Source organism: Calypte anna, chromosome 21, assembly GCF_003957555.1.
Source record: "Calypte anna isolate BGI_N300 chromosome 21, bCalAnn1_v1.p, whole genome shotgun sequence".
In the NCBI taxonomy this organism is placed as follows: Eukaryota; Metazoa; Chordata; class Aves; order Apodiformes; family Trochilidae; genus Calypte; species Calypte anna.
Genome location: NC_044266.1, coordinates 1,713,452 through 1,737,501, shown reverse-complemented (window position 1 = coordinate 1,737,501; position 24,050 = coordinate 1,713,452). Strand labels below are relative to the sequence as shown.

Here is a 24,050-nt window from a genome sequence, read left to right as displayed (position 1 = left end):
AAAGGAACTAGTTCTCCTTTTCTGAACACATTTCCCTGTGCTCAGTTTCTGGTCTGTATTGGCCATGTTATTTTATACCCAACCAACCACTCCTGCACTTCTCTTTCCACATGCACACACAAGAAAAGGGTGGCAAGTTTTTTATTTAAAAAAGATTCATGTTGTTTACACTTGATGGTTCTGTTGCTCCCAGATTGTACTTCAAAAAAAAAAAAAACCAAAAATCAAGTAAACCCAGATCTATTTGTATTTTGTTTCCTGAAGTAGGAAGTGATTTACAAAAGCAATATTCTCTAAAGTAGCAGGGAAACATGATTACATGGTAACATTGCTTGTATCCATGTACAAATACCCTCAGATTAGTTTGTAAGAAATGTTTCTCTAAGTTTCATCTCTCTGTGAGTTCTGGCCTGGTATTTCTCTTGTCAAGAAAGAAATCAGTGTCAGCCTCTAGCCTGATTTTTATACTTGGGCTCACAGCTGTACTTTATGGCACATAAAGTGTGATTTAAGGCAGGCTTGTAGTAAGTGAGAAGGCAAGAGAGTAGAATTAAGCAGGATATGAATGTAGGTGTTGTGAGATTGCAATTGAATTACTTAGCAGGTCTCCTTTGCCAGGGACTCCTAAGTTTTTGTTTAAGAAAGTAGAGCTATTTAAAACTTATACCACAACATGATTTTGAAAAAAAACAAGTCATTTCCAGAGATAGCACCAGGAAATTCTGGGGGTTTGCTTCCCCTAAGTGTAAATTCTACTGTTGTCACAGTGGAGATTATGAGTAAGTTTCTCATGGCAAGCAATGTTTACAAGTTTTAAGTTTTCCATAGTAAACAGGAGCTGATAAAAGTATTCCCAGTTCACTTCTCTTCCATTTCGTTTTTTGACAGCTTCTGCCAGTTCTGGGACAATAACACGTTTCTTCTCTATTCTTTGGTACACAAAAGAGAAAACAATATTGCTATCAATAGTTTTTCCAGAATAATCAAGTCTGCACCTTCCTTCTAGAGCCAGGTGGAATCTGAATTCTTCACCATAACTAGGTTTATAATTTTGCATGGTTTTTTTTCCTGAGGGAGTTAGTTTAGCAAATCGTGTTTCCTACACAAGTGCAAAATGCCTGAAAATGGTTTTTTTTTTTTTGCTGGGAAAGCAAATCTGAGTAAAAGCAAAGCAGCTCATGAGAGATGGCATTATAACCCATCTTCAGGATTTTATGTTACCAGAAACAGCATCCCAGCATCTTTTATCACAGCACACTGTTCATGGCACAGCTAAGTGCAGGGGTAAAGACTTGGTGCTTATTTCTTTTCCTGCCTGAGGTGAAGTGCAAGAAACAGGTAAGTTGGGATTCATACTTGATACATACATGTGGTCGAGATTCCAGGTACTGAAGAGGATTCTGCTCTCCCTGTTGCTGTAGGGGTTGATGGAATGCTTGAGTGGGCAATGATCACTGTCAAAAGGTCCCTGTGAAACAAGAGGACACTGATTGTCACCCCAGGGCCCTCCTTCCCCTGCCTGGAACTCAGATCAGGCAGGGAGTGGCAACACTGTGCTGCTAAACAGAACAACTGCACCACACAAGCATCCAAGTAACTGCTTGGATGGAAGGAAGGGAGTTCATAGAATCATAGAATGGGCTGGGTTGGAAGGGACCTCGGAGATCATCGAGTCCAACCTTTGATCCACGACTGCTGCAGTTCCCAGCCCATGGCACTCAGTGCCACATCCAGGCTCTTTGGAAATATCTCCAGACACAGAGAATCCACTACTTCCCTGGGCAGCCCATTCCAATGCCTGATCACCCTCTCCAGAAAGAAATTCTTTCTCATCTCCAACCTAAACCTCCCCTGGCACAACTTGAGACCCTGCCCTATTGTCTTGCTGAGAGTTGCCTGGGAAAAGAGCCCAACCCCCCCCTGGCTCCAACCTCCTTTCAGGGAGTTGGAGAGAGTGATGAGGTCTCCCCTGAGCCTCCTCTTCTCCAGCCTCAACACCCCCAGCTCCCTCAGCCCTTCCTCCCAGGAATTCTGCTGGATCCCTTCACCAGCCCAGTTGCCTCCTTTGGACCTGCTCCAGCACCTCAATCTCCTTCCTGAGCTGAGGGGCCCAGAACTGGACACAGGACTCGAGGTGTGTCCTCACCAGAGCTGAGCAAAGGGGCAGTACAGAGTCCCTCCTTGGAGGGAAGGAACTGCTTCCCTCATCCAATGCTGCAACTCAGGGGAAGATGAACGGGTGGTTGGGAGGAAAAGAAAACCAAGGAAACCAAAAGGAAACCAAGAGTGAGAATTGAAGGAGGGTGCAGAGCTGGTATTACTCCTGACCAGATGTCTAAATACAGAATGCTTGTTGTCAGAGGGTTTGTTCCAAAGGGAATAATGCCTTCAAAACCCAGGATGTTCACCTCTCTTACTTGTGTATGCCATACTGATTTCTACTTGCACAATTAACATGGTGGGGTTTAATCCCAGCTTTTCCACTAATTACCATCTCATGCCATCTAATTACTCATGGCATCTTCACTGCAAAAGGAAGCAAAGGTATCAATTTAGTTTTGGGCCATTTGTAGGTTATCTTTAATCTCTGCTACATTCTCACTGTATAGCAGCTCCATTTCTTTAGTCAGAAAGACTAAAGACTTTCTTTCCTTGTTCATTTATTTCCTCAACTGATGAAATGGCTGCAATATTTTTTCATCTCCTTGGCAAGGTTTAACTCAGCTTAGTTTTTCAGAAAACTTTCATTTTCAGACCACCAAGACAGTCTGAGCTCACCTGACAGGAGAACCACCCCTCTGGAGTGCACAGCCGGAGTGCCTTCTCCTCCCTTCTGTCAAAGTAGGATCCATTATATTTCATGGATTTCAGCTTCTCTCCCATCAGGTCAGTTATCTTTTTATATGCATCCCTTGCTGTCGGATCAACATATGAAGTATAACTAATAACCTAGAGAGGAGGAAAAAAAAAACCAAAACCAACTGCAATTATTCCATAGTGCCTGGAGCAGCCTGGGGCTTTTTTCTACAATTGGTTTGTTACGTTATAAAAGTGTTTTATTTATTAGTTTTATATATAGATATATATATTTGGGGTCACAAAATTACTTCTAGTAGCAGCTTGAAAACAAGTTACTTCCAGAGAATCCTTTACCTGTCTGAGGTAGCTCCTCATTCTGCTCTGACAGCTGTAGCGCAGGTAGCTTGACTTGTTCTTAAATCGAGACTCCAGGCCTGAAGGGAGGGAGATAAGTAAATCAGGACTTTTAGTTTTCTGCTTCTTTCTAGCTGGGTATTTATCCTTTTTTGTTTCCTTTTGGTTTGATTTTCTTTTTTTCCTTTTTTTTTCCTTTCCATTCTTTTTCCTTTTGTCTCTTTTTTCCCATTTGTCTCTTTTTTCCTTTTCCTTTTTTCCTTTCTCTTTCTTTTTTTCTTTTCCTTTCATCTCTTTTTTCCTTGTCCTTTTCTCCTTTCTCTTTTTCTTTTCCTTTCATCTCTTTTTTCCTTTCCCTTTTTTCCTTTCTCTTTCTTTTCGTCTTTTTTCCTTTTCCTTTCTTTCTTTTTTTCTTTTTCCTCTCGTCTCTTTTGTTCCTTTTCCTTTTTTTTCTTTTTTCCTTTTTCCTCTCATCTCTTTTTTCCTTTTCCTTTTTTTCTTTTTTTCCTTTTCCTCTCTCTTTTTTCCTTTTACTTTTGCTTTTTTCCTTTTCCTGTTTTCCCTTTTTTTCATTTTCCTTTTATCTCTTTTTTCTTTTCCTTTCTTTTTTTTCTCTTTTTTCCCTTTCGTCTTTTTCCTTTTCCTTTTTTGCTTTCTATATTTTTCCTTTTCGTTCTTTCCTGTCTCTTTTTGCTTTTTATTTCACTTTCCTTTTTTCCTTTTCCTTTTTCCTTTCTCTTTTTTTTCTTTTTCCTCTCATCTCTTTTTTTCCTTTCCCTTTCTTTTTTTTTCCCTTTCCCTTTCTTTTTTTTTTCCTTTCCCTTTCTTTTTTTTCCCTTTTTTTCCCCCTTTTTCCTTTTTCTTTCCCCACCCTCCCAAACCCCAGTGGGCACAGCTACCTTTCCAGCCACACCTTCAAACCATTTCCTGTCCTTCTCCTTCTCCTCTGCCTGGATATTTTCGCTCAGGTTTTGGATCAGATCCACCAGCACCTTCTGCCTCTCAGCAGCCTTCTCGCTGCTTAGCATCTCCCGTGCCGCCTCTATCACCTTCTGGGAGCTGAGGTCCAACAGGAGCCGCAGGATTTCCGAGGCACCTGCGGAGAGCGAGGCGGGAAGGAGCCGCTTCTCCATCCCCCATCTTTTTCCCCCGCCCGCTCTTCCCCGCAGCACTCACAGCCCTCCCAGCTCTCTCCGGGACCCAGCAGCACCAGCTCCGTCTCCGCCGGCAAAGTGCGAAAGTAATTTTCCGTCAGCTCCGTCCCGTCCTCGTAGAGGCAGAGGCGGCTGCCTGACAAGGGAAGCTGCGTCCCGGGAGGGTCAGAGCCCCGCAGCCCCCCGGAGGATCAAGAGCCCCCCCGGAGGATCAGAGCCCTGCAGCCTCCCGGAGGATCAGAGTCCCCCCGGAGGGTCAGAGCCCCGCAGCCCCCCGGGATGATCAGTGCCCCGCACTCCCCCTGGGAGGATCAGAGCCCCCCCGGAGGATCAGAGCCTCGCAGCCCCGCAGGTGGGTCAGAGCTCCAAAGGAGGGTCAGATCCCCGCAGCTCCCCGGGACGATCAGAACCCCGCACTCCTCCTGGGAGGGTCAGAGCCCCGCCGCTCCCCGGGACGATCAGAGCCCCCCCGGAGGATCAGAGCCCCGCAGCCCCGCAGGGGGAGGGTCAGAGCCCCGCAGCCCCCCGGGAGGGTCAGAGGCCCCAGGAGGATCAGAGCTCCACAGCCCCCCGGGAGGGTCAGAGCCCCGCAACTTCCCGGGACGATCAGAGCGCCCCCGGAGGATCAGAGCCCCACAGCCCCCCGGGAAGATCAGAGCCCCGCAGCCCCCCGGGAGGGTCAGAGCGCCCCCAGAGGATCAGAGCCCCGCAGCCCCCCGGGAAGGTCAGAGCTCCGCAACTCACCCCCTCGCCCCCCCCCCCGGGGAGGATCAGAGCTCCACAGCCTCCCGGGAGGATCAGAGCCCCGCACTCCCCCCGGGATGGTCAGAGCCCCTGGGAGGGTCAGAGCCCCGCTCCCCGGCCCGCACCTCCATCAGCCGGCAGCCCTTCCTCAGCAGCTCGCTCAGGCTCCCGGCCGCCACGCCGAACTTCCGCGGGCTTCCCGCCCCGCGTAGGCGGAAGGGCCGGAGCCGCCGGTGCTGCTTCTGCTGCTGCTTCTCCATCTCCTCAGCCCCTCCGCTGCCTCCGTCCCGCGCATGCGGAGCGGTTGCGCCTGCGCGGGGCCGGCGCGGTGTTGCCATGAGAGCGGCGATGGGGCCGCCCTGAGGCAGCCGGGTGAGGGGCCTGGGCCGCCCGCTTCCCCTTTTCCTTCCTTCCGCTCCCCTCCGGCCGGGACAGCCTCCTCCGCGGTTCCTCCTGGGTTGCCGCTTCGCCTGCGGCCCAGCCGTTCCCCTGAGCCGGCGTCCTGAACCCTCCGGGGCCTGCGGGGCCTCGGCCTCCTGCTGCCTCCTGTGCGGGTCTGGGGCCGGGGGTGGGAGGGAAGGGGTCGGGACTGATCCCAGCATGAGCTCTGCGGGGGGGGAGCGGTGCTCTGGTGCTTCTCCTGCCTCCTTCCTGCTGCCCTTCTTGTCAGCAGCTTGGCTGTGGGACGGAGCTTGGTGGCTTTTGGCTGAACGCATCCTGGTCTTCTCTATATTGCTTGTTTTGTTTTGTTTCGGTTTGGTTTTTCACTCCTGTTCAAGTGCACAGAGGGTACTGGGCAGTCCTGTGTGCGTTTTGGTGCTCACCAGGCTCAAGTTCCATCTTGGATTAGCAGATTTGATTGAGCTTGCTGGCAAACTGCTACACAAGTTAGCCAAACCCTCATTTCACTAAGGAAATGCTCAGTGTAAGGGTGTCATGCCAATATTAATTAAATAAAACTCAGCTTTGTAGTCAACATCTACTGACTTGATGTGGCACGGGATTTAATTTCAGTGTTTTTATTATCGTCCTTCCAGGCATCACCTTAAGCTTGAAGCATCTTTGCTTTGACTGTCTGGCTTCTGCAGGATGCCACACAAGATTGGGTTTATAGTTGTTAGCTCATCAGGACACGAAGATGGCTTCAGTGCAAAAGAGCTGATGGTTCATGCACCAACGGTGAATGGATGGAGATCACCAAGGTACTGCCCTTGGGAGGAAAGCACAAGCTCTGAGCAAGGTTAAAATGAGTGGGAGATGGTACCATGCATGTCCAGAGGAGGTTCCAAACCAATTGGGAAAACAGGAGCAGTTACTTTATTCTCCTGGAATCCTTATCCTGGGGAGAAAAGCACCTTGATTACCACCCAAAGGCATTACATTACAATTTAATGAAGTCTGTTAAAAGAAGGGAACTATTTTTGTTCTCGTCAGTCTTAAAGCTTGCAATTGCTTTGGTTTAATATTAAAAATCCAGTCTGCTCAGCACATTCCCTAGAGATATGCATCCCCTCTTTAACATGCATGCGATCAAGTGTAGAATGTTTCTCCTCTGCTCTTTGGTTTCTTTTTACAGTACTTGTAATGCTGAAGTTAACCTGTAACAACTTTGGAAAGTTTCATAATTGCGTGGTACTCAAGTTGGAAGTGAAATCATCTTTTAAAAAGGTTATTCAGAAGTTGTGTGTGTTTTCAGACTCTGTCAGTACCCACAAGAAATTGTTCTGCAGTTGGTGGAGAGATGTCGAATACGAAAGCTGCAGCTGCTTGCTCACCAATACATGATTTCAAGCAAAATTGAGTTCTATATCAGTGAAAGCTTGCCTGAATACTTTGCTCCTTATCAGTCAGAGAGGTTTCACAGACTGGGGTAAGTCAACAAGCTCAAAGTGATTTTATTACTTAATCAGAAAGGCCTCAGGATGCAATAATGTTCATTATGCTTTGCATGCTGTGCTGCAAGCAGCAAGAAAATTCTGTCCTTGCTTGGTTCTCTAACAAAGCTGAAGGTGTGGGTGTAAGAAGCATGATGCAGACAAAAGTCTTGTCAGATGACAGCCCAGACTGTTTCACTTACAAGGGATTTTTAAGCCTTATCAAAGTAATAACCTGCAGAGCAAGAATACAGCTGTGCATTTGTACATTTCCCCTGCTTACTTGTTCCTTTGTCTTCCTCAGTTATGTACCTCTCTCAGACAATGAGAAAACTGGTTTCAGAGCACGAGAGTTAAAATCTGTGTACATGGATGCAGTTGGCCAGTACCTCAAGCTGATTTTCCATAAAAATTATGCCAATAAATACAACCTATATGGTCAGGTAAGTTGAGCTAGGAGTTGTTGTTTGGTAGATGAAGTACAGAACAGGCATAGAAATCTGCTTCCTTGACTGTAGAAGCTAAAAAAACACTGTTTGAAACCTCCTGGGTTTATTTTTGGTTTGTTTTAAAGCACAGAGTACAAATGAGAGGTTACAAATTACCTGTAATCAGGATCAAATGCAAGCAACATACCCAGAACAAACAGGTCAAGTGCATGATCTGTTACAGATCTGTTACAGTTCTGAGTTTTAGGCTGCACTGCGGGCTCTGTGCCATAAGACCAAACAATTCATCTGAGAACAGCATTGCAGGCACTACAAAGCCACTGGTAGTCTTTAGGGTCTGATGTGGCATTAAGTGAAGGTGTTTTACAGCCAGCCTAGTGCAGAAAAAGCAAATATCTGCCTCAGTTCTGCAGTAACTGTCTTTCCTTTCATCCCAGCCTAGAAAAGGAACAACTGATGACTCTGCAACGTGGTCTGTAGGGATGAGAATACATTTTTAATGAAGCACAAAGTTAGTGCTTTTCTTTGCTTCCATAGCACCCTGGAGACCATAGGTCTTTTTGTTTTTTCTTTCCTTTTTTTTTTTTTTCCCTTTCAATTCTTTTGTTTCAATTTTCTTAAGAGATGGAAAAAATTAATGACCTTGTGCATTTCCATTTTCTGTGAATCTCTCCCAGGTTGCCCTGGTTGCTGTAAACATTATTGGAGATCCAGCAGACTACAGTAATGACATCAGTAATACTGTAAGTGCAAACCAGCCCTGACTTTTTACTGTTGCTACACATGTTCAGTTGCAGGGCTCTTGGGGTAATGAAGTGCATCTATCATCTGTTATTTTCCTGCTCTAGCAGAGCAGCCATGTATCAATTTATTATTTTTTAATGTTGACTTGAAGCGAGAAAGCTCTCAAAAATTTAACCTAATGTGTAGATACAGAAAATAAAACATAATCAATGGGAATATTTGTATTTTCAGCCTCTCCAGATTCTCCTGTTTCCATATTCCCCAAAGGATAAGCACTAGAGGATGCATAGCTTATGTTGACTGTGGCAAGTCAGAACTTCTGTCCTGAATGCACACTTAATTCTGATGAATGTGCACTAAGATTTTTTTTTTTCCTCCCCTATGAAGCCTTCCAGAGAGAAGCTGATAGACCACTACTTAGGAATTAAATCAGATGACCCTGCCTTAGATGGAACTTACCTTGGGTAAGGATGTTTTTTTGAATATACCCTGGCAAAATGTCTGCTCAGTCTAAAGTAGTTCTCAGTCTCTGTATTATTTAAGTTCCCTGCTAGTGAAAAGAGAAGATGTATACTGCACCTGGTCTATTCTGAACTAGCTGAAAGTTCATTTCATTCATTTTCTGTCTTCAGGAAACCTGATGCCATCTCACCTCTGGATGATTTGGCTTTTGACATGTACCAGGACCCAGAAGTTGCTCAGATCATACGCAGGCTGGATGAGAAGAAGCGGGAAGCTGTGCATCAGGAGCGCTACGATTATGCCAAGAAACTCAAGCAAGCCATTGCAGACTTGCAAAAGGTACTGTTGAAAGACTGCTCATCTCTTAGGGCAGCTGGTGTTCTGGTGGGACCTTAGCATGTTCATGTGGTATTGCAATGATATTTGAAAAAATAGTTATTTTAAAATCAGATATCTTAGCTTGAAATACTGAGTAGTATCAGAATAGGGTAGCTTGAAATGCTGAATAATATCAGAATGCTTGAAATGATATAGAATCATAGAATCATAGAATTGGCTGGGTTGGAAGGGACCTCAGAGATCATCAAGTCCAACCCTTGATCCACTCCCACTGCAGTTCCCAGCCCATGGCACTCAGTGCCACATCCAGGCTCTTTGGAAAGATCTCCAGACACGGAGAATCCACTACTTCCCTGGGCAGCCCATTCCAATGCCTGATCACCCTCTCCAGAAAGAAATTCTTTCTCATCTCCAACCTAAACCTCCCCTGGCACAACTTGAGACCCTGCCCTCTTGTCTTGCTGAGAGTTGCCTGGGAAAAGAGCCCAACCCCCCCCTGGCTCCAACCTCCTTTCAGGGAGTTGGAGAGAGTGATGAGGTCTCCCCTGAGCCTCCTCTTCTCCAGCCTCAACACCCCCAGCTCCCTCAGCCCTTCCTCACAGCAATTCTGCTGGATCCCTTCACAGCCTCCTTGCTCTTCTCTGGACCTGCTCCAGCACCTCAAGCTCCTTCCTGAGCTGAGGGGCCCAGAACTGGACACAGGACTCAAGCTGTGGCCTCCCCAGGGCTGAGCACAGGGGCAGAATCCCTTCCCTGGACCTGCTGGCCACGCTGTTCCTGAGCCAGCCCAGGATGCCATTGGCCTTCTTGGCCACCTGGGCACACTGCTGGCTCATGGTCACCTTCCTGTCAATCCAGACTCCCAGGTCCCTTTCTGCCACTCTGTGCCCAGCCTGGAGCTCCCCATGGGGTTGTTGTGGCCAAAGTGCAGGACCCAGCACTTGGCCGTGTTGAACCAATAATCAATAATATCAATTAGCTTGAAATGCTGAATAATATCAGAATACCTTAGCTTGAAATACTGAAACGTGGAGAAACATTCAGGGATGTGACCCCTCTGGCTGGTTTGCTGTGCCACCTTCTAGGTAGGAGAACGCCTGGGCCGGTATGAGGTAGAGAAACGTTATGCTGTGGAGAAAGAGGATTATGATCTTGCTAAAAAGAAGAAACAGCAAATGGAAGCATACCGCCTGAAGGTGTACCAGCAGCTGGAGCTCCACGACCTTCTGGATGCAGAGCTGATGGTGGGTGCTGCTGTTCCTCCTTCAGGAACCTCATTTTATCCTGTGGGGGTTGTGGAGAGAAAAGGCCAAGCAACGAAAACAAATTCAGGGAGTAAGAGCTGTTACTGGGATGTTTGATGGCAGTTACATGTGTTTTTAAGTTTGCTGTTTGGATTGTGGGTTTCCATAACCAGAAACTTGCACAAGGCGTTTTATGAACAGGATTTATTCTCCATAAATTATATTGCATTAAACTGGTAAGGTCTCAAGCAGAAGACATTATTAGAATCCTGGATGTTTTTGATACTTTCAGGTCTACCTGGTTCAGATTCATAAAGTACTTTCTTGTATTTTGAAGGGGTATAACACACAGGGTTGTGCTGGCATCACAGCTAACCATACTGAATTAATGCAAGAACACAGAGTTTTCTGTTGTTCTCAGAATGGGAAGCTTCCTCTTCTCTCCACACACAGAATTATTTTCAGTTGTTTCATAAAGCTTTCATAAAGCTACATAAAACCCAGTAGAAATTATTACATGTCTGTAAGTGAGGTCTGATATTTACTTAAAGCACCAAAATGTTACTGAACATTGGAGCTGGAGCTACATTACCTGTGGTTTTAGTGCACTGTTAACCTTGCTGTACAAAATCCTTCTCCCTTTCTCAGATTCGAAAACCACCTGAGCTGCCTTTGCAGCCTTTGATTCATACTGACAGCTCTCAGTGCACAAAAGCTACAAATTCACCTCCTCTGGAGCACACAGAACCACACAAAGGAGAGCCCTGGGGAGCAGAACCTTTGCTGGAAGAGAAGGCAGCAGCAGATCTCACTTCTGCTGAGCCCAGTGTTCCCCATCAGTCGCCTCCTCCTCCTGTGACAACTCCCAGGGAAAGCCTTCCCAAGGAAAATGTGAGTAGTGTGCCTTTGTTACTGCAGAGGATCTTGTGTTCAACCTTACAAAACAAGGGGGTCTTTTACAGCTGTTCTCATGGCTCTCTTTGCCTTCCTCTGGAAGCAGTAGTATTCTCTCTTAACAGAGTGTTGGCTAAAAAAAAATTAATAAATCCTTCTGACTTTCTGGCTTCCTGTCACCAGATGATTTCTTCTCTTGATGTGTGCACTTCCACAGAAGGCATTTAGTATGTGTTTTATTATATTCTGTAGAAAAGAAATAAGTTTTATTCACAGGTGCTGGTTCAGTTTCTTCATGATGTTACTACAGGAGCTTCAACATCTTTACTTAATTGTAAAGTGATCTGCTCTGATGAGGAGAACATGCATTGAGGGGAATCCAGTCAGTGAGGAAGCAACTTCATCTAAGTCACCTCTAAAATAGTAAATTGTGTTTTCTTTGCTAGGTTGAATTTTTACCCTATGATGAGAGGCCTGTTCCAGCCATCTGTAAACAGTCTGATGAAGCAGTTGTGTACCTTGAGCCAGAGGTGACTGAAGAGGATATCAGTGATAGCCCAAGAACTGGCACTGCTGGGGAACCAGAGCCACTGACTGAGAAGGCACTGAGGGAGGCCAGCCCTGCTATTGAAGTTTTTGGAGAAGCTTTGGTAAAAGACAAGAAAACAAACATAGAGATCATTGTGATCTGTGTGGAGCTGATTTGCTGTCTGTCAACAAACCCCTACTGATACAGTTTTTACATGCTGTCACTTTAAAATCTGATATTCAAGGGTAAATGGGTGCCCTTTTTCAGTGTTTATAGAATGCTCTAGCTTTTTGGATTGGTTGCTTGATGAGCTATTGGGCAGATAGTGGCCAGTAGACTGCATCAGGGTATGGATCCATAACTTACCATTGTCTTTTGTAGGGGGAGAAACCATTGCTATGCCTGAAATTGTTCCTTGAGCCTGACCTGCTAATCCATTTTACTCATTGCTTTTCAAAAATACATGCTTTTAAGAAAAGCTAGATTCCTCTAGGAAAAACCTGGGGATTTCATGCTTAAATTCATATCTGCTTTTGAGATTGTTTCTCTATATAAATGTTGATTAAATATTGAAATATCAATACTGACCTATGAAGAGAGAAACTTGTTCTGTGCTCAGGTTTCAGGAGCATATTCCAAAACCTGGTCCTATCGAGAAGATGGGTTACTGGCTGTCTATAAGAAGCTGGAGGAAATGTCAGTAAACACTCCAAAGGATGATTTAAAGAGCATGCTGAGGGCTGCTGTTTTCCTTGTACAGAGAGCCATCAAGGACATGGTCTCATCAGTAAGTTGTAATATGTCTGATAAGAAATATTCCAGTGGAGAACTAACAGCAAAAATTGTAGAACCTTGTGGTTTTAACACACTTTACATAGTTTAAACAAATAGTTTGTAAAACTACTTTTTAGTAAATTGGAAAAAGCAAAACAAAACAAAACAACCCCAACCCTACAACAACAAAAAAATCCTGAAACAACTGAAATGTCAGCTTGTAGTTAGGATCAAGGACTGGGCACTGTCTAGCATTCAGCAGCATGGAAAATACTGCCCTGGGCTGAGTAATGAGCTTGAGAAACAACTGCTGATGCAGTAAATGTGTTGTGTGGTTGAGCCTTTTCTTTTTCTAAGTTGAAATACAGCAATGAAGTGACTCTAGTTTCAACTTGAGTGACTACATTTAGCCTAAGGAGATTTAGGCTTCAAATAGGCCTTTAATGAGAAAAAAATAAAAAAAATCAAGAGCTACATTATTTTTTATAAAACAGATTCTGAAGCCTTTTGCCCAAGCCTTGGCAATGCATGTTCTGGAAGAGAGAAATCTGAAGTAGTTTCCATTAAGAATGTTATTGTAATTACAGATTCCTATTGCTGCTGTGTTCTATAACCACAGGAAAGCCTTTACAGTAGTGTCTGAAAACAAGGATCTGTGTGGTATTGTTGTTCAGCCTTTCCCTTTTTCTTTTTAACTTAGGTTTTTCAAGCTGCCTTGAAACTTCTAAAAATGATAATCACCCATTACATACCAAAACATAAACTAGGCAAGCAGGAAACTTCTCACTGTGTGGAAAAAACACTTCCAAATTTACTTTCTAGAACAGGGGACTCTTCATCCCGTCTTCGCCTCGTGGCTTCCAACTTTATCCAAGTAGGTGCTTTTTATTCAGGAGGTGTAACTCTTGCCACCTTCTTAGTTGCAAGTGGTCTACAGAGATGAGAACAATATATGCAATATATTCCTCAGATTGTATTGCAAAGTGGTTGTGTTTCAACACCAAGTCAGATACTGAAAGCCTTGCTCAAAGTTGGCAGAGAGCAGCTCTGAATAGCTGATAGAGCATCACAGGTTCCCTTTTCCAGTAGAATTTAGAAGAAAGAGAAGTAGTTCTGTGTGGAAACCTGTTAACTCAGCAAAACATTCTGCTGCCATCAAAGAAATAAATACTGAGCTTTGAATAACAGCAGAATGTCACTCTTAACTTTCCTTGCAAAACAGAATGAGAAATTATAAGATGGTTTGTGTCTGTGGAAGCAGTCTTGAAATTCATCTTGATAAAATGTCAAGACTTTCTGTCCCTTGTGACACTTCTCATCTGCTTCCTCCTTAGCTGGCTCAGTGTAAGGTGGAATTCTTGAAATTCCTCTTACTACCCATTTCTATCACTCACCTGGGCACATCTAAGATTTTATTGATTTTGTAGTAACTTTCTGATGCCAAAAGCAAGACCAAGCTTCTGTATGATCTTCTCTAAAACTTTAGCAAGCAACTTCTGGCTGCTAAAGTGAGAAACAAGCAGCTACTTCTTATGAAAGGCTTATTTCACTTTGCTTAACTTATAACTTAGAATAACTCTGCAAAGTCATTTCATTTTTCTACACACACACTGACTCTCTGTATGTTTATAGGAAATGGCACTGTGCAGTGAAGTTAAACCTCTCCAGATTGTTCCAGTTCATTTGGTTCAACCATTAAAACCAAACTCCCCAGCCCACCTGGCAATGAGTCAAGTAGAATTAGTGGAAAAGCTCTTGAAAGTCATGGGAACTGAAAACTCTGGGTTTACTGTCAGCAATGTCATGAAGGTAGGAGTCTGAGTTTACAGCACATAAAGTTTTTTTTCTCTTGCTGTTTTATTTGGGTTTGTTTTTCTGGTCTGGAGTGCTTGGTGAGTTAGTAATGAGAATTTCAGCCTCTTGGAGGTGTCAGTGGTGAGGCAGCAAGGTGTATGGGAAAAAACAGGAATCATGGGGACAAAAAGTTTTGGTAAAAACCTCCCTGTATGAAGATCTCTCCCACTGCAGTGAAGTAATTTTCTGAAGCCACAGAGCAGTTAGAATCATAGAATCATAGAACTGGCTGGGTTGGAAGGGACCTCAGAGATCATCAAGTCCAACCCTTGCTCCACTCCCCCCGTGGTTCCCAGCCCATGGCACTCAGTGCCACATCCAGGCTCTTTGGAAATCTCTCCAGACACGGAGAATCCACTACTTCCCTGGGCAGCCCATTCCAATGCCTGATCACCCTCTCCAGAAAGAAATTCTTTCTCATCTCCAACCTAAACCTCCCCTGGCACAACTTGAGACCCTGCCCTCTTGTCTTGCTGAGAGTTGCCTGGGAAAAGAGCCCAACCCCCCCCTGGCTCCAACCTCCTTTCAGGGAGTTGGAGAGAGTGATGAGGTCTCCCCTGAGCCTCCTCCAGCCTCAACACCCCCAGCTCCCTCAGCCTCTCTTCATAGGATCTGTGCTTGAATCCCTTCACCAGCTTAGTTCCTTATAAAAATACAGGAAAAGAGAAGCAAAATGAGTTTTTCAATTTATTATTTTAATTTATTATTCTAGTTTGCCACGGGAGCTTTGGAACACAGAGTGTATGAAGTTCGGGACGCAGCGATGAAGATTATCTTGGACATGTACAGGAAGGACAAGGCTGCTGTGCTGCAACATCTCCCCCCAGATGATGCCAACATCCGCAAGACTGTGATCTATAAAACCCTGTTTGAGGGGTTTGCTAAGATAGATGGTAAACTTTCTGAAGCTGAAATCAGGGTATGTCAGATTGCAGAATGTGGCTACTTGAAACACTGCATTCAGCTCAGCAGTATATTGATTTCATAGCTATATTAGATTAGCTTTTTGATATTGGTGGTTTGCAGTCTCTTCTGTGTGACAGATGGTTCCAAACCCTTTGTAATTAAAAGAGGATTTCTTGGCAGATCCGGAGAAGGGCAGCAACAGAAGAAACAGAGAAGAAGAAGAAGGAAGAAATAAAAGATCTGCAAGGCCAGCTGGCAGCTCTAAAGGAGATACAAGCAGAAGTTCAAGCTGGAAAGGTTAGGATGGTTTGGGGGTTGATTTTTTTGGTATTGTAATCCTTTTTTTTTCCTCCAATACTGCAAGCTTAGATAATTAACATTACAGCTGCCTCATCATAAACTTGGAAAAAAAGAGAGACTTCATGACATACACTAAAACACTGACTTTCATCCTCAGCAGTCCAGTTTAAAATTTAAGGGGTTGTTTTTCCTAGTGTAGTGTAAAATTTGGATTCTTTTTTATCACAGTTTTGTCTACCATGTGGTGACTATGAGAGTGTTTCCAGAAGCTTTAAGTGTCTCTGTACCAGGTCTCTGTACCTGTACCTCTGTACAGGAGTTGCACTAAGTCAGGCCCTTCCAGAAGCATCCTCTACTGTATGTCCATTAAGTTTTCCATCTGAACCTTAGAAAGGTAGCAGCTACCCCAGTGCCAGGAATTAGGGCTGGTTTTCCATCCTCAGAAGATTACTGCCTCAATACCCAAGAGATTTGGTGTAGAAGCAGAAGCACAAACATAATGCATTGGCTCTGCTTCTAACATTTTAATTCTGGAGAAAAATCAGGATATAATCTACTCTCTTTGACCTTTGCAAGTATCACTGTCATGAAACAGATTTCTGACTTCAGTTTCTTTGTTGAACAGGAGAAAGAATCTGGTTTTCAGAAGCCAAAGAATCAAGGTAGGTAGTTTCATATAATATTAAGAAATGTAGAAATATTTCAGTATGTCTGTGAAACACAGTAGCTGCTTAATGGATTATTGAATTATCTCAGCTAAAAACATTCCTAAGTGCTCTGGACTGGCTGAGTTACCATCAGCTAACCAGTTAATTTATAATATAAAAATTAGTAGGACTTGGCTTGAAACCACTTTAGATTTCTCCTCAATGTGAGGTAGGTGATGTAAAAATAATCACTGAAATATTTTGCTGTTGTAGATCACTAAGGCAATAGTTTCCCAACTGCATTACAGGTATGTTGTCTCTTAGTGCTTGTTTACCAGCATGGCAGTGGTATGAGTCTGTTAGTTTTTTTGCTGTTAAGATCCAGACAAGCAGTTTTTCTAGGCATGCACAAAAACTAGTTAAAATCTGGGCTTGTTTTTAATAGTTCTCTATCTCCAGGTTTACAGGTAAATGGAAGCCCCCAGCCTGCAGTAGCAGAGATTCCAGATGAACGTTCCTCTGTTGCAAGTTACTTGGATAAGTAAGTTAGATGAGCAGCTTCTAACCACCTTAATCTCTTATAATAACCTGCAAGCTAATAACATTAATAATGTTTTTCCACTGGATCAAAGCTAATACCTTCAGCACTGATACAATTAAAAAGAAAATCTCTTCTAACAGATTTGGAATTACCACCAGACAATCCTAGATGTTGATTTTTTAAGTTCTTGGATTGTGTGACCCTGAACTTGTTTTCTGAGAAGCTGCTTGTGCAGTGAGAAGTTGCTACAGTTTAATTAATATTCAGCTGCCATTATAAAATAAGGCACATTGTAGCTTTCATGTGTATTGTGGGATGAGTTCAGAGAAAGCATTTGAACATTCTGAAGCCAGGAAGGCCACTTTCAGTGCTTTTGAGCAATTATTTCTTCATATATGAAGAAATACCATAAATTATACAACAGTATCTGTTCATTCCCTGTCTTGAAGTCATCACCTGTATGGGGGAAATAGGGTGTACCAAGATGTTAGCTGTTTTTCAGAATGGTTTCTAACAGCAGCAGCACCATTCAGCCATTTCCATCTGATGATACTGATGTTTGTATTATTTTTTCCTAGCTTATGTATTTTTTGTGGTGAAAGGGATGAATCCTTCACAGAAGAAGGGTTGGATCTTCATTACTGGAAACACTGCCCTATGCTAACCAGATGTGAGCACTGCAAACAGGTTAGGCAGATGAACTCTGAACACAACTGTTATCTTGAGTAGTGCTTTTTGAGAAGAAAGTCATTATAAATTGTAACTAACAACTGGACTGAAACTTAATATTCCCTTTGTCATTTTGGAAAGTGAGATTTAACTTCCAAAAATATCATAACCTTTTTTTTTTTTTAAATATTATCCTTACTTAATCCAGGACACATCTTCTTGGGTGCCTCTTGCTCTGTTGCAGGTGGTGGAAATAGCAAGCCTGACAGAGCACTTGCTGACAGACTGTGATAAAAAGGACATTTTTGGGAAATGTCAACGATGCAGTGAGGCCCTTCCAAAAGATGAATTGCCCAAACATATTAAGAGCAAGACTTGTAATTGTGAGTAGTTTTGAACAGGAAGGTTGAACTTTAGAAGTCAGCTCTGACTGTCAAGTATTGTGTGGTTTTGGCAAGTCAGACCCTTCTGTTTAGATGTTGCTTTGTGGATTGAGAAATTGAAGTCAATCCTCAGGAGGAAACACCTTTGGAATAAATGCCTGAGTTTCCCAGTGGCTGGAATGCTTTGCTTCTACAAATGCATGTGGGGAGGATGAGGAGGAGACCAAAAAGCCTCTACCCCACCTCCTTGTGTCTTGTCCTATTGTTCCTTTGACATTCTCACAGTATTTTTCTAATGATTTCAGCTGCCAAACCAGAGGACGTGGCAAACCATTGCCCATTGTGCCATGACAACTTTTCCCCTGGAGAGGAGGTAAGACTGCCTTCCAGGACCAAATTTATGTCTTCTAACAGTTGCCTGCACCCAACAATTTAAGACCCTGTCTGGATAATTGTTGGGTCTGTAGCTGCCATCTCACTTTCTGGGGATCATCTCTGAACGTGGGTTTTCTGCCCTTAGATGTCTGTCTGGGCACCACAGGGCTACAGGCTCTTCTGTGTCAGTCTTCCTGCATAGGCAGCTGGATATTTCACAGCTTTTCAAATTTGCAGCTACTCCCAGATTCTGAGAGTTCATTTATTTAAGCTGTATTTAAAAAACAGGCACATTAATTTCAGTTCCACTGTTAAGTCCTGAGGTGTTCGTGCTTTTATGAGCGAGCAGATTAAAGTCAATTGCCATGGAGTCTGTATACAACTCTCATTTCCCCCCACGTTTTAAAAAAATGTGTGTACATTCCTAATGACTAAATAAAACATCAGCTCATTGTGCTGGTTTTGTAATACCACTTCTTTTTAATTGGTTTTAGGCCTGGAAGTCTCATCTAATGGGCAACGATGGCTGTAAAATGAATCGACGGAGGTTATCTCTGCTGAATAAAACTCATCTGGTGCACCCTGGTAAGATACTGTTTTCTGAGAATGATAGTAATGTTTTTTTTTTACTATCTTGCCCTTACTTAATGGGATTATTTTATTCTTGAAAGCAATCTGGCTTGTAATTGCCCGTTCAACATGCTTTTTGTATTTGTGTAACCTAACTGGTATTTCTCATGCTGGCAGAGGCTACAGTATACTTAGGGAGCAGATTCTCAAAACCATTTGGTAACAACAATTTCAAAACAAGGACATTACCTCAGTTGATTGGGGAAACTGGTTTATTGGATGATTTGATCAGTTCAGTCTTGCTCCTGCATAATAGTCTGATGATGGGCAGAACAATCAGTGGTGATACTAAAGAGTTAACATTCTGGAAAGCTCCTGAATGCTGCACAGAGAACCAAGAACCTAATTTAGCTTTTAATGTCCAATCAGAGGATGCTAATCTAATCCTAATTACAAGATGAATTGAATAGTTAGTGCTGTGTACTGCTTTTCCTTTTCAGTTCAGACCCAGGTGCTAGGCAGAATTTATGGTTGTGCAGAGAGAAAATGATGCTGATGTCAGGTGTTTTGTTAACAGCCATCTTTATGAAGCACATGCAAAATCCTTTTATTTCCTGGACATGGAGGTTAAACAAACAAGCTGTTTTCACTGCCTGCAGCACCAAAACATCCAAAACCTTTCCTTCTGCAGATTTTTTTCATGGTTCTTTCGTCCGCTGCGTGATGTGTTTGGAATAACAATCTCTATTTTCTCTTCACAGGCAAAATTGCTGGGCAATATTTAAGGAAACCAGGTCCTTCAGGAGTAAAAGTTCAAGCTCCCTCTATAGGAAGCAAGATCCCAACACCAAGAGGGGGCCCAAATAAAAGCACTGGCAAAACATACTTAAAGCGATGACAGGACAAGTATTTTTTTCCTTTGTCTTCATAACTGGGCTTATAGTTGTTAATAGTTATTTAAAAATAATGGACAACTTGTATCAGCTTTTTTATTTGTCTGCATCAGCCTTGAGCAGTAATTGCCTAGTCTGGTAACTTCTGTGTTAGCTGCCTCTGTGCAGCACTATTTCTGCATTACATCAGTGCATTTACAGGGAGTTCATTGTAATTAGACTGGAGGAAAACACTGAAAATACAGCTGTAGAGTGAGTAAAACAGGCTTGTTGCAGTCACACTGGTTCCTTTGGTGTGGTGGTGATGTTGCTGTCAGAGCAGTGCTGTCCTTCATCTGCAGAGATGTGCAGCTGGGACAAGGTGAAATGGGAAATGTGTGCATGTGGGGAAGGAAATACAAATCAATACAGATCAGAATGTATGAAACATGGAGCTCAGTTATCTGAATGACCTGTAGGATCCTCTTTAGAAAAATTCTTAAACCAACTAATGGGTAAACAATTCCATACAGCAAAATTCTTCCTTAGGTGTTTGCTAAGAGAAACACAGGAAAAAAAAGGAGAAATTGCAATGTAGCCAAGGAAAAAGCTATGGGGTTTGGTTTCCCACTGCAAATCCTGTACTTGGGGCATGTTTATGGGTAGGGCTGGGAACTGGAAAGCTGTTTCAGGTGTCTACTCCTCAAGTAAGTCAAAGAATCATGCCACTGTGCCAGGACCTGATGTGTTTTGATACTAAAAATCCCCAGTATTAGTGTCTTTACAAAAGCTGCCTTTTTCTTCCATGTATGTCTCATTATAAATTTTATCAGCTAAATTGGGACAAATTTCTAGCCATTGTGAGTCCATTTATCTGTGCCAGGCTATAAGGCTCTTGGTTCTTTCATTGGAAATGAGAACTGTGCTTTTTCCTGAAGCTGACTGATCACTCTGAACACCTCCTAAGTCAGCTGAAAGCTCTGGTTGGCCCTGCAAGGAAAGGAATTGGATCAGGGCCATCATAAAACCTTTCCACTCATTTTAAAAATGCTTAGAAATATTATTTTTTACAAGATACCTTTGCTCTCCTTTCTAACATCAAGAATTTGATGTCTAGTTTTATGACTTCAAGCATGTTAATAACATTGTGGGAAATAGATGCCTCATCCTGGGGTCAACCAGAGCTCTAGGGGTGACAAAAGCCACAGGTGGTGGAAGTGTTTTTTCTGCAGAAGCCTGACCTTGACATTTATTTCAAATTTAGCATTTTAGAGCTGTACCCAAGTGCCTTATTTGTCCCCTTGACAAGAGGGTGATGCTGAACCACCAGAGTCCCATTGGGAACATAATAAGAGTGTGTATTGATGGAGCTGCTGTAAACATGGAAATTGTGCTTTAAAATCTCACACTTAATCCTGCAATATATTCCCAAGAATAGGCCCTTGAAGGAAATTTAAAAAAAAAAAAGAACAAAACCAAAACAAAAACTAAACAAACTTTAGCAGGGGCCTGAAAAGCTTGAGTTAATAAATTTAGATTATTTTTTTTTTCCTGCTCTAAGTGTGCTTTTGCTCAGCTTGCTTCTAAATCCAGCTCTAATATTGAGTTTCTCTAGTTAGGTGTGGATTAAACTCTATACATCCATAGACTAGAGCAGGGGAGCATTAAATAGCTTCAAAGAGAAGGAATTCTATTATGAGACAATATGTGAAGTTTTGCACTTGAAGCAACAACCCTCATGATTCCACTTGTAACATTTAGGCAATTCCAAACCAGAATTAATTGCTCCCACAGGTACAGTTGTACCAGAGGTACAAGAATGAGTGATTGTGGCAATGTAAGTGTTATAGTTTGGGGGGGCTGGGTTTATTTTGCTATCACAGGGTGAATTTTTGATTTTGTTTTGTATCTATAGCACTGATTTTGGCAGACACAATTTTTATAGTTTGCCTGCAGCCTGGCTACAAGCTTATGAGTTTTACAGGTAGATTGGTGTGTTTGTATTTTGAAAGTCTTTATATAAATTGCTTCTTTAACACTTCTAAATATATATCAGTAAAAACACACACATTAGGAATATACATATGTATATTAAGAAATTTATATGTATCTTTATTTATACTTTAGTGACACAGGTTTCTGTTTGAGAACCTGATTCCTTATGCAAGCAAAATAATGATTGATTTTGGTCAGATTAGCATCTGCAATGGACTACAAGCTGTTGCCTGGAGCATTTTTTGCCTTTTTGAATTAAAACTGCAATCTTTCTGTCATGCAAGTTTAATGAAAACAACCTGTTTGCATAGGTCTGCCATGTATTCTGGATTGGCCAAGGTAGCATGGATATTGAACTGGTAAATACAACTCTCAATTGCTGCTCAACCATGGCTTTTAAAACCAGTGAAGTGAAGCATAATTAAAATAATCAAAATGGAAATAATTAAATTCCACACATAGCAGGATGTGTGCTTTCTATTATGCTGGGATTTAAAAGCTGTCAGGCCACAGCTTGGACAGGAGCACCCTGTGCTGGGTTAGGAACTGGCTGGAGGGCCGGGCCCAGAGAGTGGTGCTGAACAGGGCTGCATCAAACTGGTGGCTGTGGTGTCCCCCAGGGATCAGTGTTGGGCCCAGTTCTGTTCAATATCTTTATTGATGATTTAGATGAGGGGATTGAGTCCATCATCAGCAAATCTGCAGATGACACCAAGCTGGGGGGGAGTGTGGATCAGCTGGAAGGCAGGAGGGCTCTGCAGAGGGACCTGGACAGACTGGAGAGTTGGGATGATCCCAAGGGGATGAGGTTCAACATTCCAAGTGCCGGGTCCTGCACTTTGGCCACAACAACCCCATGGGGAGCTCCAGGCTGGGCACAGAGTGGCAGAAAGGGACCTGGGAGTCTGGATTGCCAGGAAGGTGACCATGAGCCAGCAGTGTGCCCAGGTGGCCAAGAAGGCCAATGGCATCCTGGGCTGGCTCAGGAACAGCGTGGCCAGCAGGTCCAGGGAAGGGATTCTGCCCCTGTGCTCAGCTCTGGGGAGGCCACAGCTTGAGTCCTGTGTCCAGTTCTGGGCCCCTCAGCTCAGGAAGGAGATTGAGGTGCTGGAGCAGGTCCAGAGAAGAGCAAGGAGGCTGTGAAGGGATCCAGCAGAATTGCTGTGAGGAAGGGCTGAGGGAGCTGGGGGTGTTGAGGCTGGAAAAGAGGAGGCTCAGGGGAGACCTCATCACTCTCTCCAACTCCCTGAAAGGAGGTTGGAGCCAGGGGGGGGTTGGGCTCTTTTCCCAGGCAACTCTCAGCAAGACAAGAGGGCAGGGTCTCAAGTTGTGCCAGGGGAGGTTTAGGTTGGAGATGAGAAAGAATTTCTTTCTGGAGAGGGTGATCAGGCATTGGAATGGGCTGCCCAGGGAAGTAGTGGATTCTCCGTGTCTGGAGATCTTTCCAAAGAGCCTGGATGTGGCACTGAGTGCCATGGGCTGGGAACCACGGGGGGAGTGGAGCAAGGGTTGGACTTGATGATCTCTGAGGTCCCTTCCAACCCAGCCCATTCTAATTCTATGATTCTATAATATGCTGGGATAACCTTTTAGAACTTGGTGTTGTTTTGGTTCGATTTTATTTAAAAAAAAATAATTACTTGAGTTTAAAAAAAAAACAACAAAGAAACAAAAAACCCAAGACCCCACAAACAATTATAATGAGGGTTGGATTTCCCAGAGCTGACATTCACTGAGGTGGCTTTATACCTGTAAAGTGAGGTCCATTAATTACCCCAGGGTTCAACTGGTGGAAGCAAATTAGAAATGAGAAACCAGAATGTTTCTCAGGATATTAAAGTGCCACCAATGGGATTTTTTTAAAGGATGATTTCACTTGAAATCCCTTCCTCTCACTGAATAAACAGCCTGTATTTTCTGGGGTGGTAAAGCAAACAAACCCTGGTGTGAAAAACAGAGTGAATTAAGTTTGTTCCTGTGCAATGAGGTCTTGAGTGAAATGTTCCAGAGCAAAACTGTTGCACAGGTACCAGAACCAACCTCTCCAAACCGCTGGACTGGAAAATCAGCAGAGATGGCACATTTTTATTAAAGAAAGAAGGGGCTGTTGGCCCTGTCTCGGGGGCTTTTTTCTATATTTATTTTTTTTTTACATGCTGTGAATGTCAACCGAGTTGTTTTCATCCATCTCAACTCCAGAGACGATACAAGAGCAGCCAGTGCCCGACTGCAGGAATTAACCCAAAGCCATCCTCTGGAATTCTGCAACCCCAAGAGAGCATTTCTATACATTATATACATTACGTGATCCCTTAGCGCCGGATCAGCAGATAAGGTATTGAAATCCCGGAGGGTTTATGACGGTCATTGCAAGTGGAAGAAAGAAAAAAAAAAAAGGGGGGGGGGGAAAAATCTCTTATGTTAAACACGCCTTTTATTTTTGATCGCACGTCTTTAATATAATTGTTTAGCAAGAGCCTGGTACCGCTGCATTTAGAGGCGGTGCCGAGAGCCCTCCCTGCCAGGGCGGTGCCGGACTGGGCAGGGGCGGTGCCGGGGCGGGAGCGGTGCCGGGAGC

The 24,050-nt window shown here is 43.5% G+C and overlaps 2 protein-coding genes across 5 annotated transcripts; one reads left to right on the top strand and one right to left on the bottom strand.

The window, feature by feature from the left end:
• On the bottom strand, nt 1-5,426 carry DFFB (DNA fragmentation factor subunit beta). Of its 2 annotated transcripts, none has more exons than XM_030463611.1 (7): nt 5,177-5,426; nt 4,330-4,456; nt 4,067-4,249; nt 3,154-3,233; nt 2,779-2,949; nt 1,368-1,468; nt 1-199 (listed from the first exon to the last, which is right to left on the bottom strand). In XM_030463611.1, the coding sequence occupies exons 1-7, from the start codon at nt 5,387-5,389 to the stop codon at nt 166-168; spliced, it is 909 nt and encodes a 302-aa protein (XP_030319471.1). In that variant the 5' UTR covers nt 5,390-5,426; the 3' UTR covers nt 1-165. The 2 variants fall into 2 exon arrangements, with proteins under 2 accessions (XP_030319471.1, XP_030319470.1); XM_030463610.1 differs by lacking the exon at nt 1-199 and adding an exon at nt 215-929 and having other exon boundaries at nt 5,177-5,425.
• On the top strand, nt 4,580-23,855 carry CEP104 (centrosomal protein 104). 3 transcript variants are annotated; one of them, XM_030463608.1, is made up of 23 exons: nt 5,447-5,599; nt 6,089-6,253; nt 6,748-6,921; nt 7,230-7,368; nt 8,052-8,117; nt 8,506-8,582; nt 8,751-8,919; nt 10,005-10,163; nt 10,812-11,054; nt 11,504-11,707; nt 12,206-12,373; nt 13,061-13,234; nt 13,993-14,169; nt 14,927-15,133; nt 15,301-15,417; nt 16,046-16,082; nt 16,527-16,608; nt 17,187-17,295; nt 17,522-17,660; nt 17,966-18,033; nt 18,530-18,620; nt 19,367-19,511; nt 23,672-23,855. In XM_030463608.1, exons 2-22 carry the CDS (start codon nt 6,141-6,143, stop codon nt 19,501-19,503), a joined length of 2,850 nt encoding a protein of 949 aa, XP_030319468.1. In that variant the 5' UTR covers nt 5,447-5,599; nt 6,089-6,140; the 3' UTR covers nt 19,504-19,511; nt 23,672-23,855. The 3 variants fall into 3 exon arrangements, with proteins under 3 accessions (XP_030319469.1, XP_030319467.1, XP_030319468.1); XM_030463609.1 differs by lacking the exons at nt 5,447-5,599; nt 23,672-23,855 and adding an exon at nt 4,580-4,659 and having other exon boundaries at nt 19,367-19,777; XM_030463607.1 differs by lacking the exons at nt 5,447-5,599; nt 23,672-23,855 and adding an exon at nt 5,324-5,423 and having other exon boundaries at nt 19,367-19,777.
• The last annotated feature ends 195 nt before the right edge of the window (nt 23,856-24,050 follow it).

Excerpts from the sequence above, each read along its gene's own strand:
- DFFB (XM_030463610.1), bottom strand. The coding sequence starts at position 5,389 with ATGGCAACACCGCGCCGGCCCCGCGCAGGCGCAACCGCTCCGCATGCG. Across the intron at positions 4,250-4,329 it reads CGGAGAGAGCTGGGAGGGCT|GTGCCTCGGAAATCCTGCGG; the intron begins GTGAGTGCTGCG and ends CGCTCTCCGCAG. Across the intron at positions 2,950-3,153 it reads TGAGGAGCTACCTCAGACAG|GTTATTAGTTATACTTCATA; the intron begins GTAAAGGATTCT and ends CCTCCTCTCTAG.
- CEP104 (XM_030463608.1), top strand. The coding sequence starts at position 6,141 with ATGCCACACAAGATTGGGTTTATAGTTGTTAGCTCATCAGGACACGAA. Across the intron at positions 6,922-7,229 it reads GAGAGGTTTCACAGACTGGG|TTATGTACCTCTCTCAGACA; the intron begins GTAAGTCAACAA and ends TGTCTTCCTCAG. Across the intron at positions 10,164-10,811 it reads TTCTGGATGCAGAGCTGATG|ATTCGAAAACCACCTGAGCT; the intron begins GTGGGTGCTGCT and ends TCCCTTTCTCAG.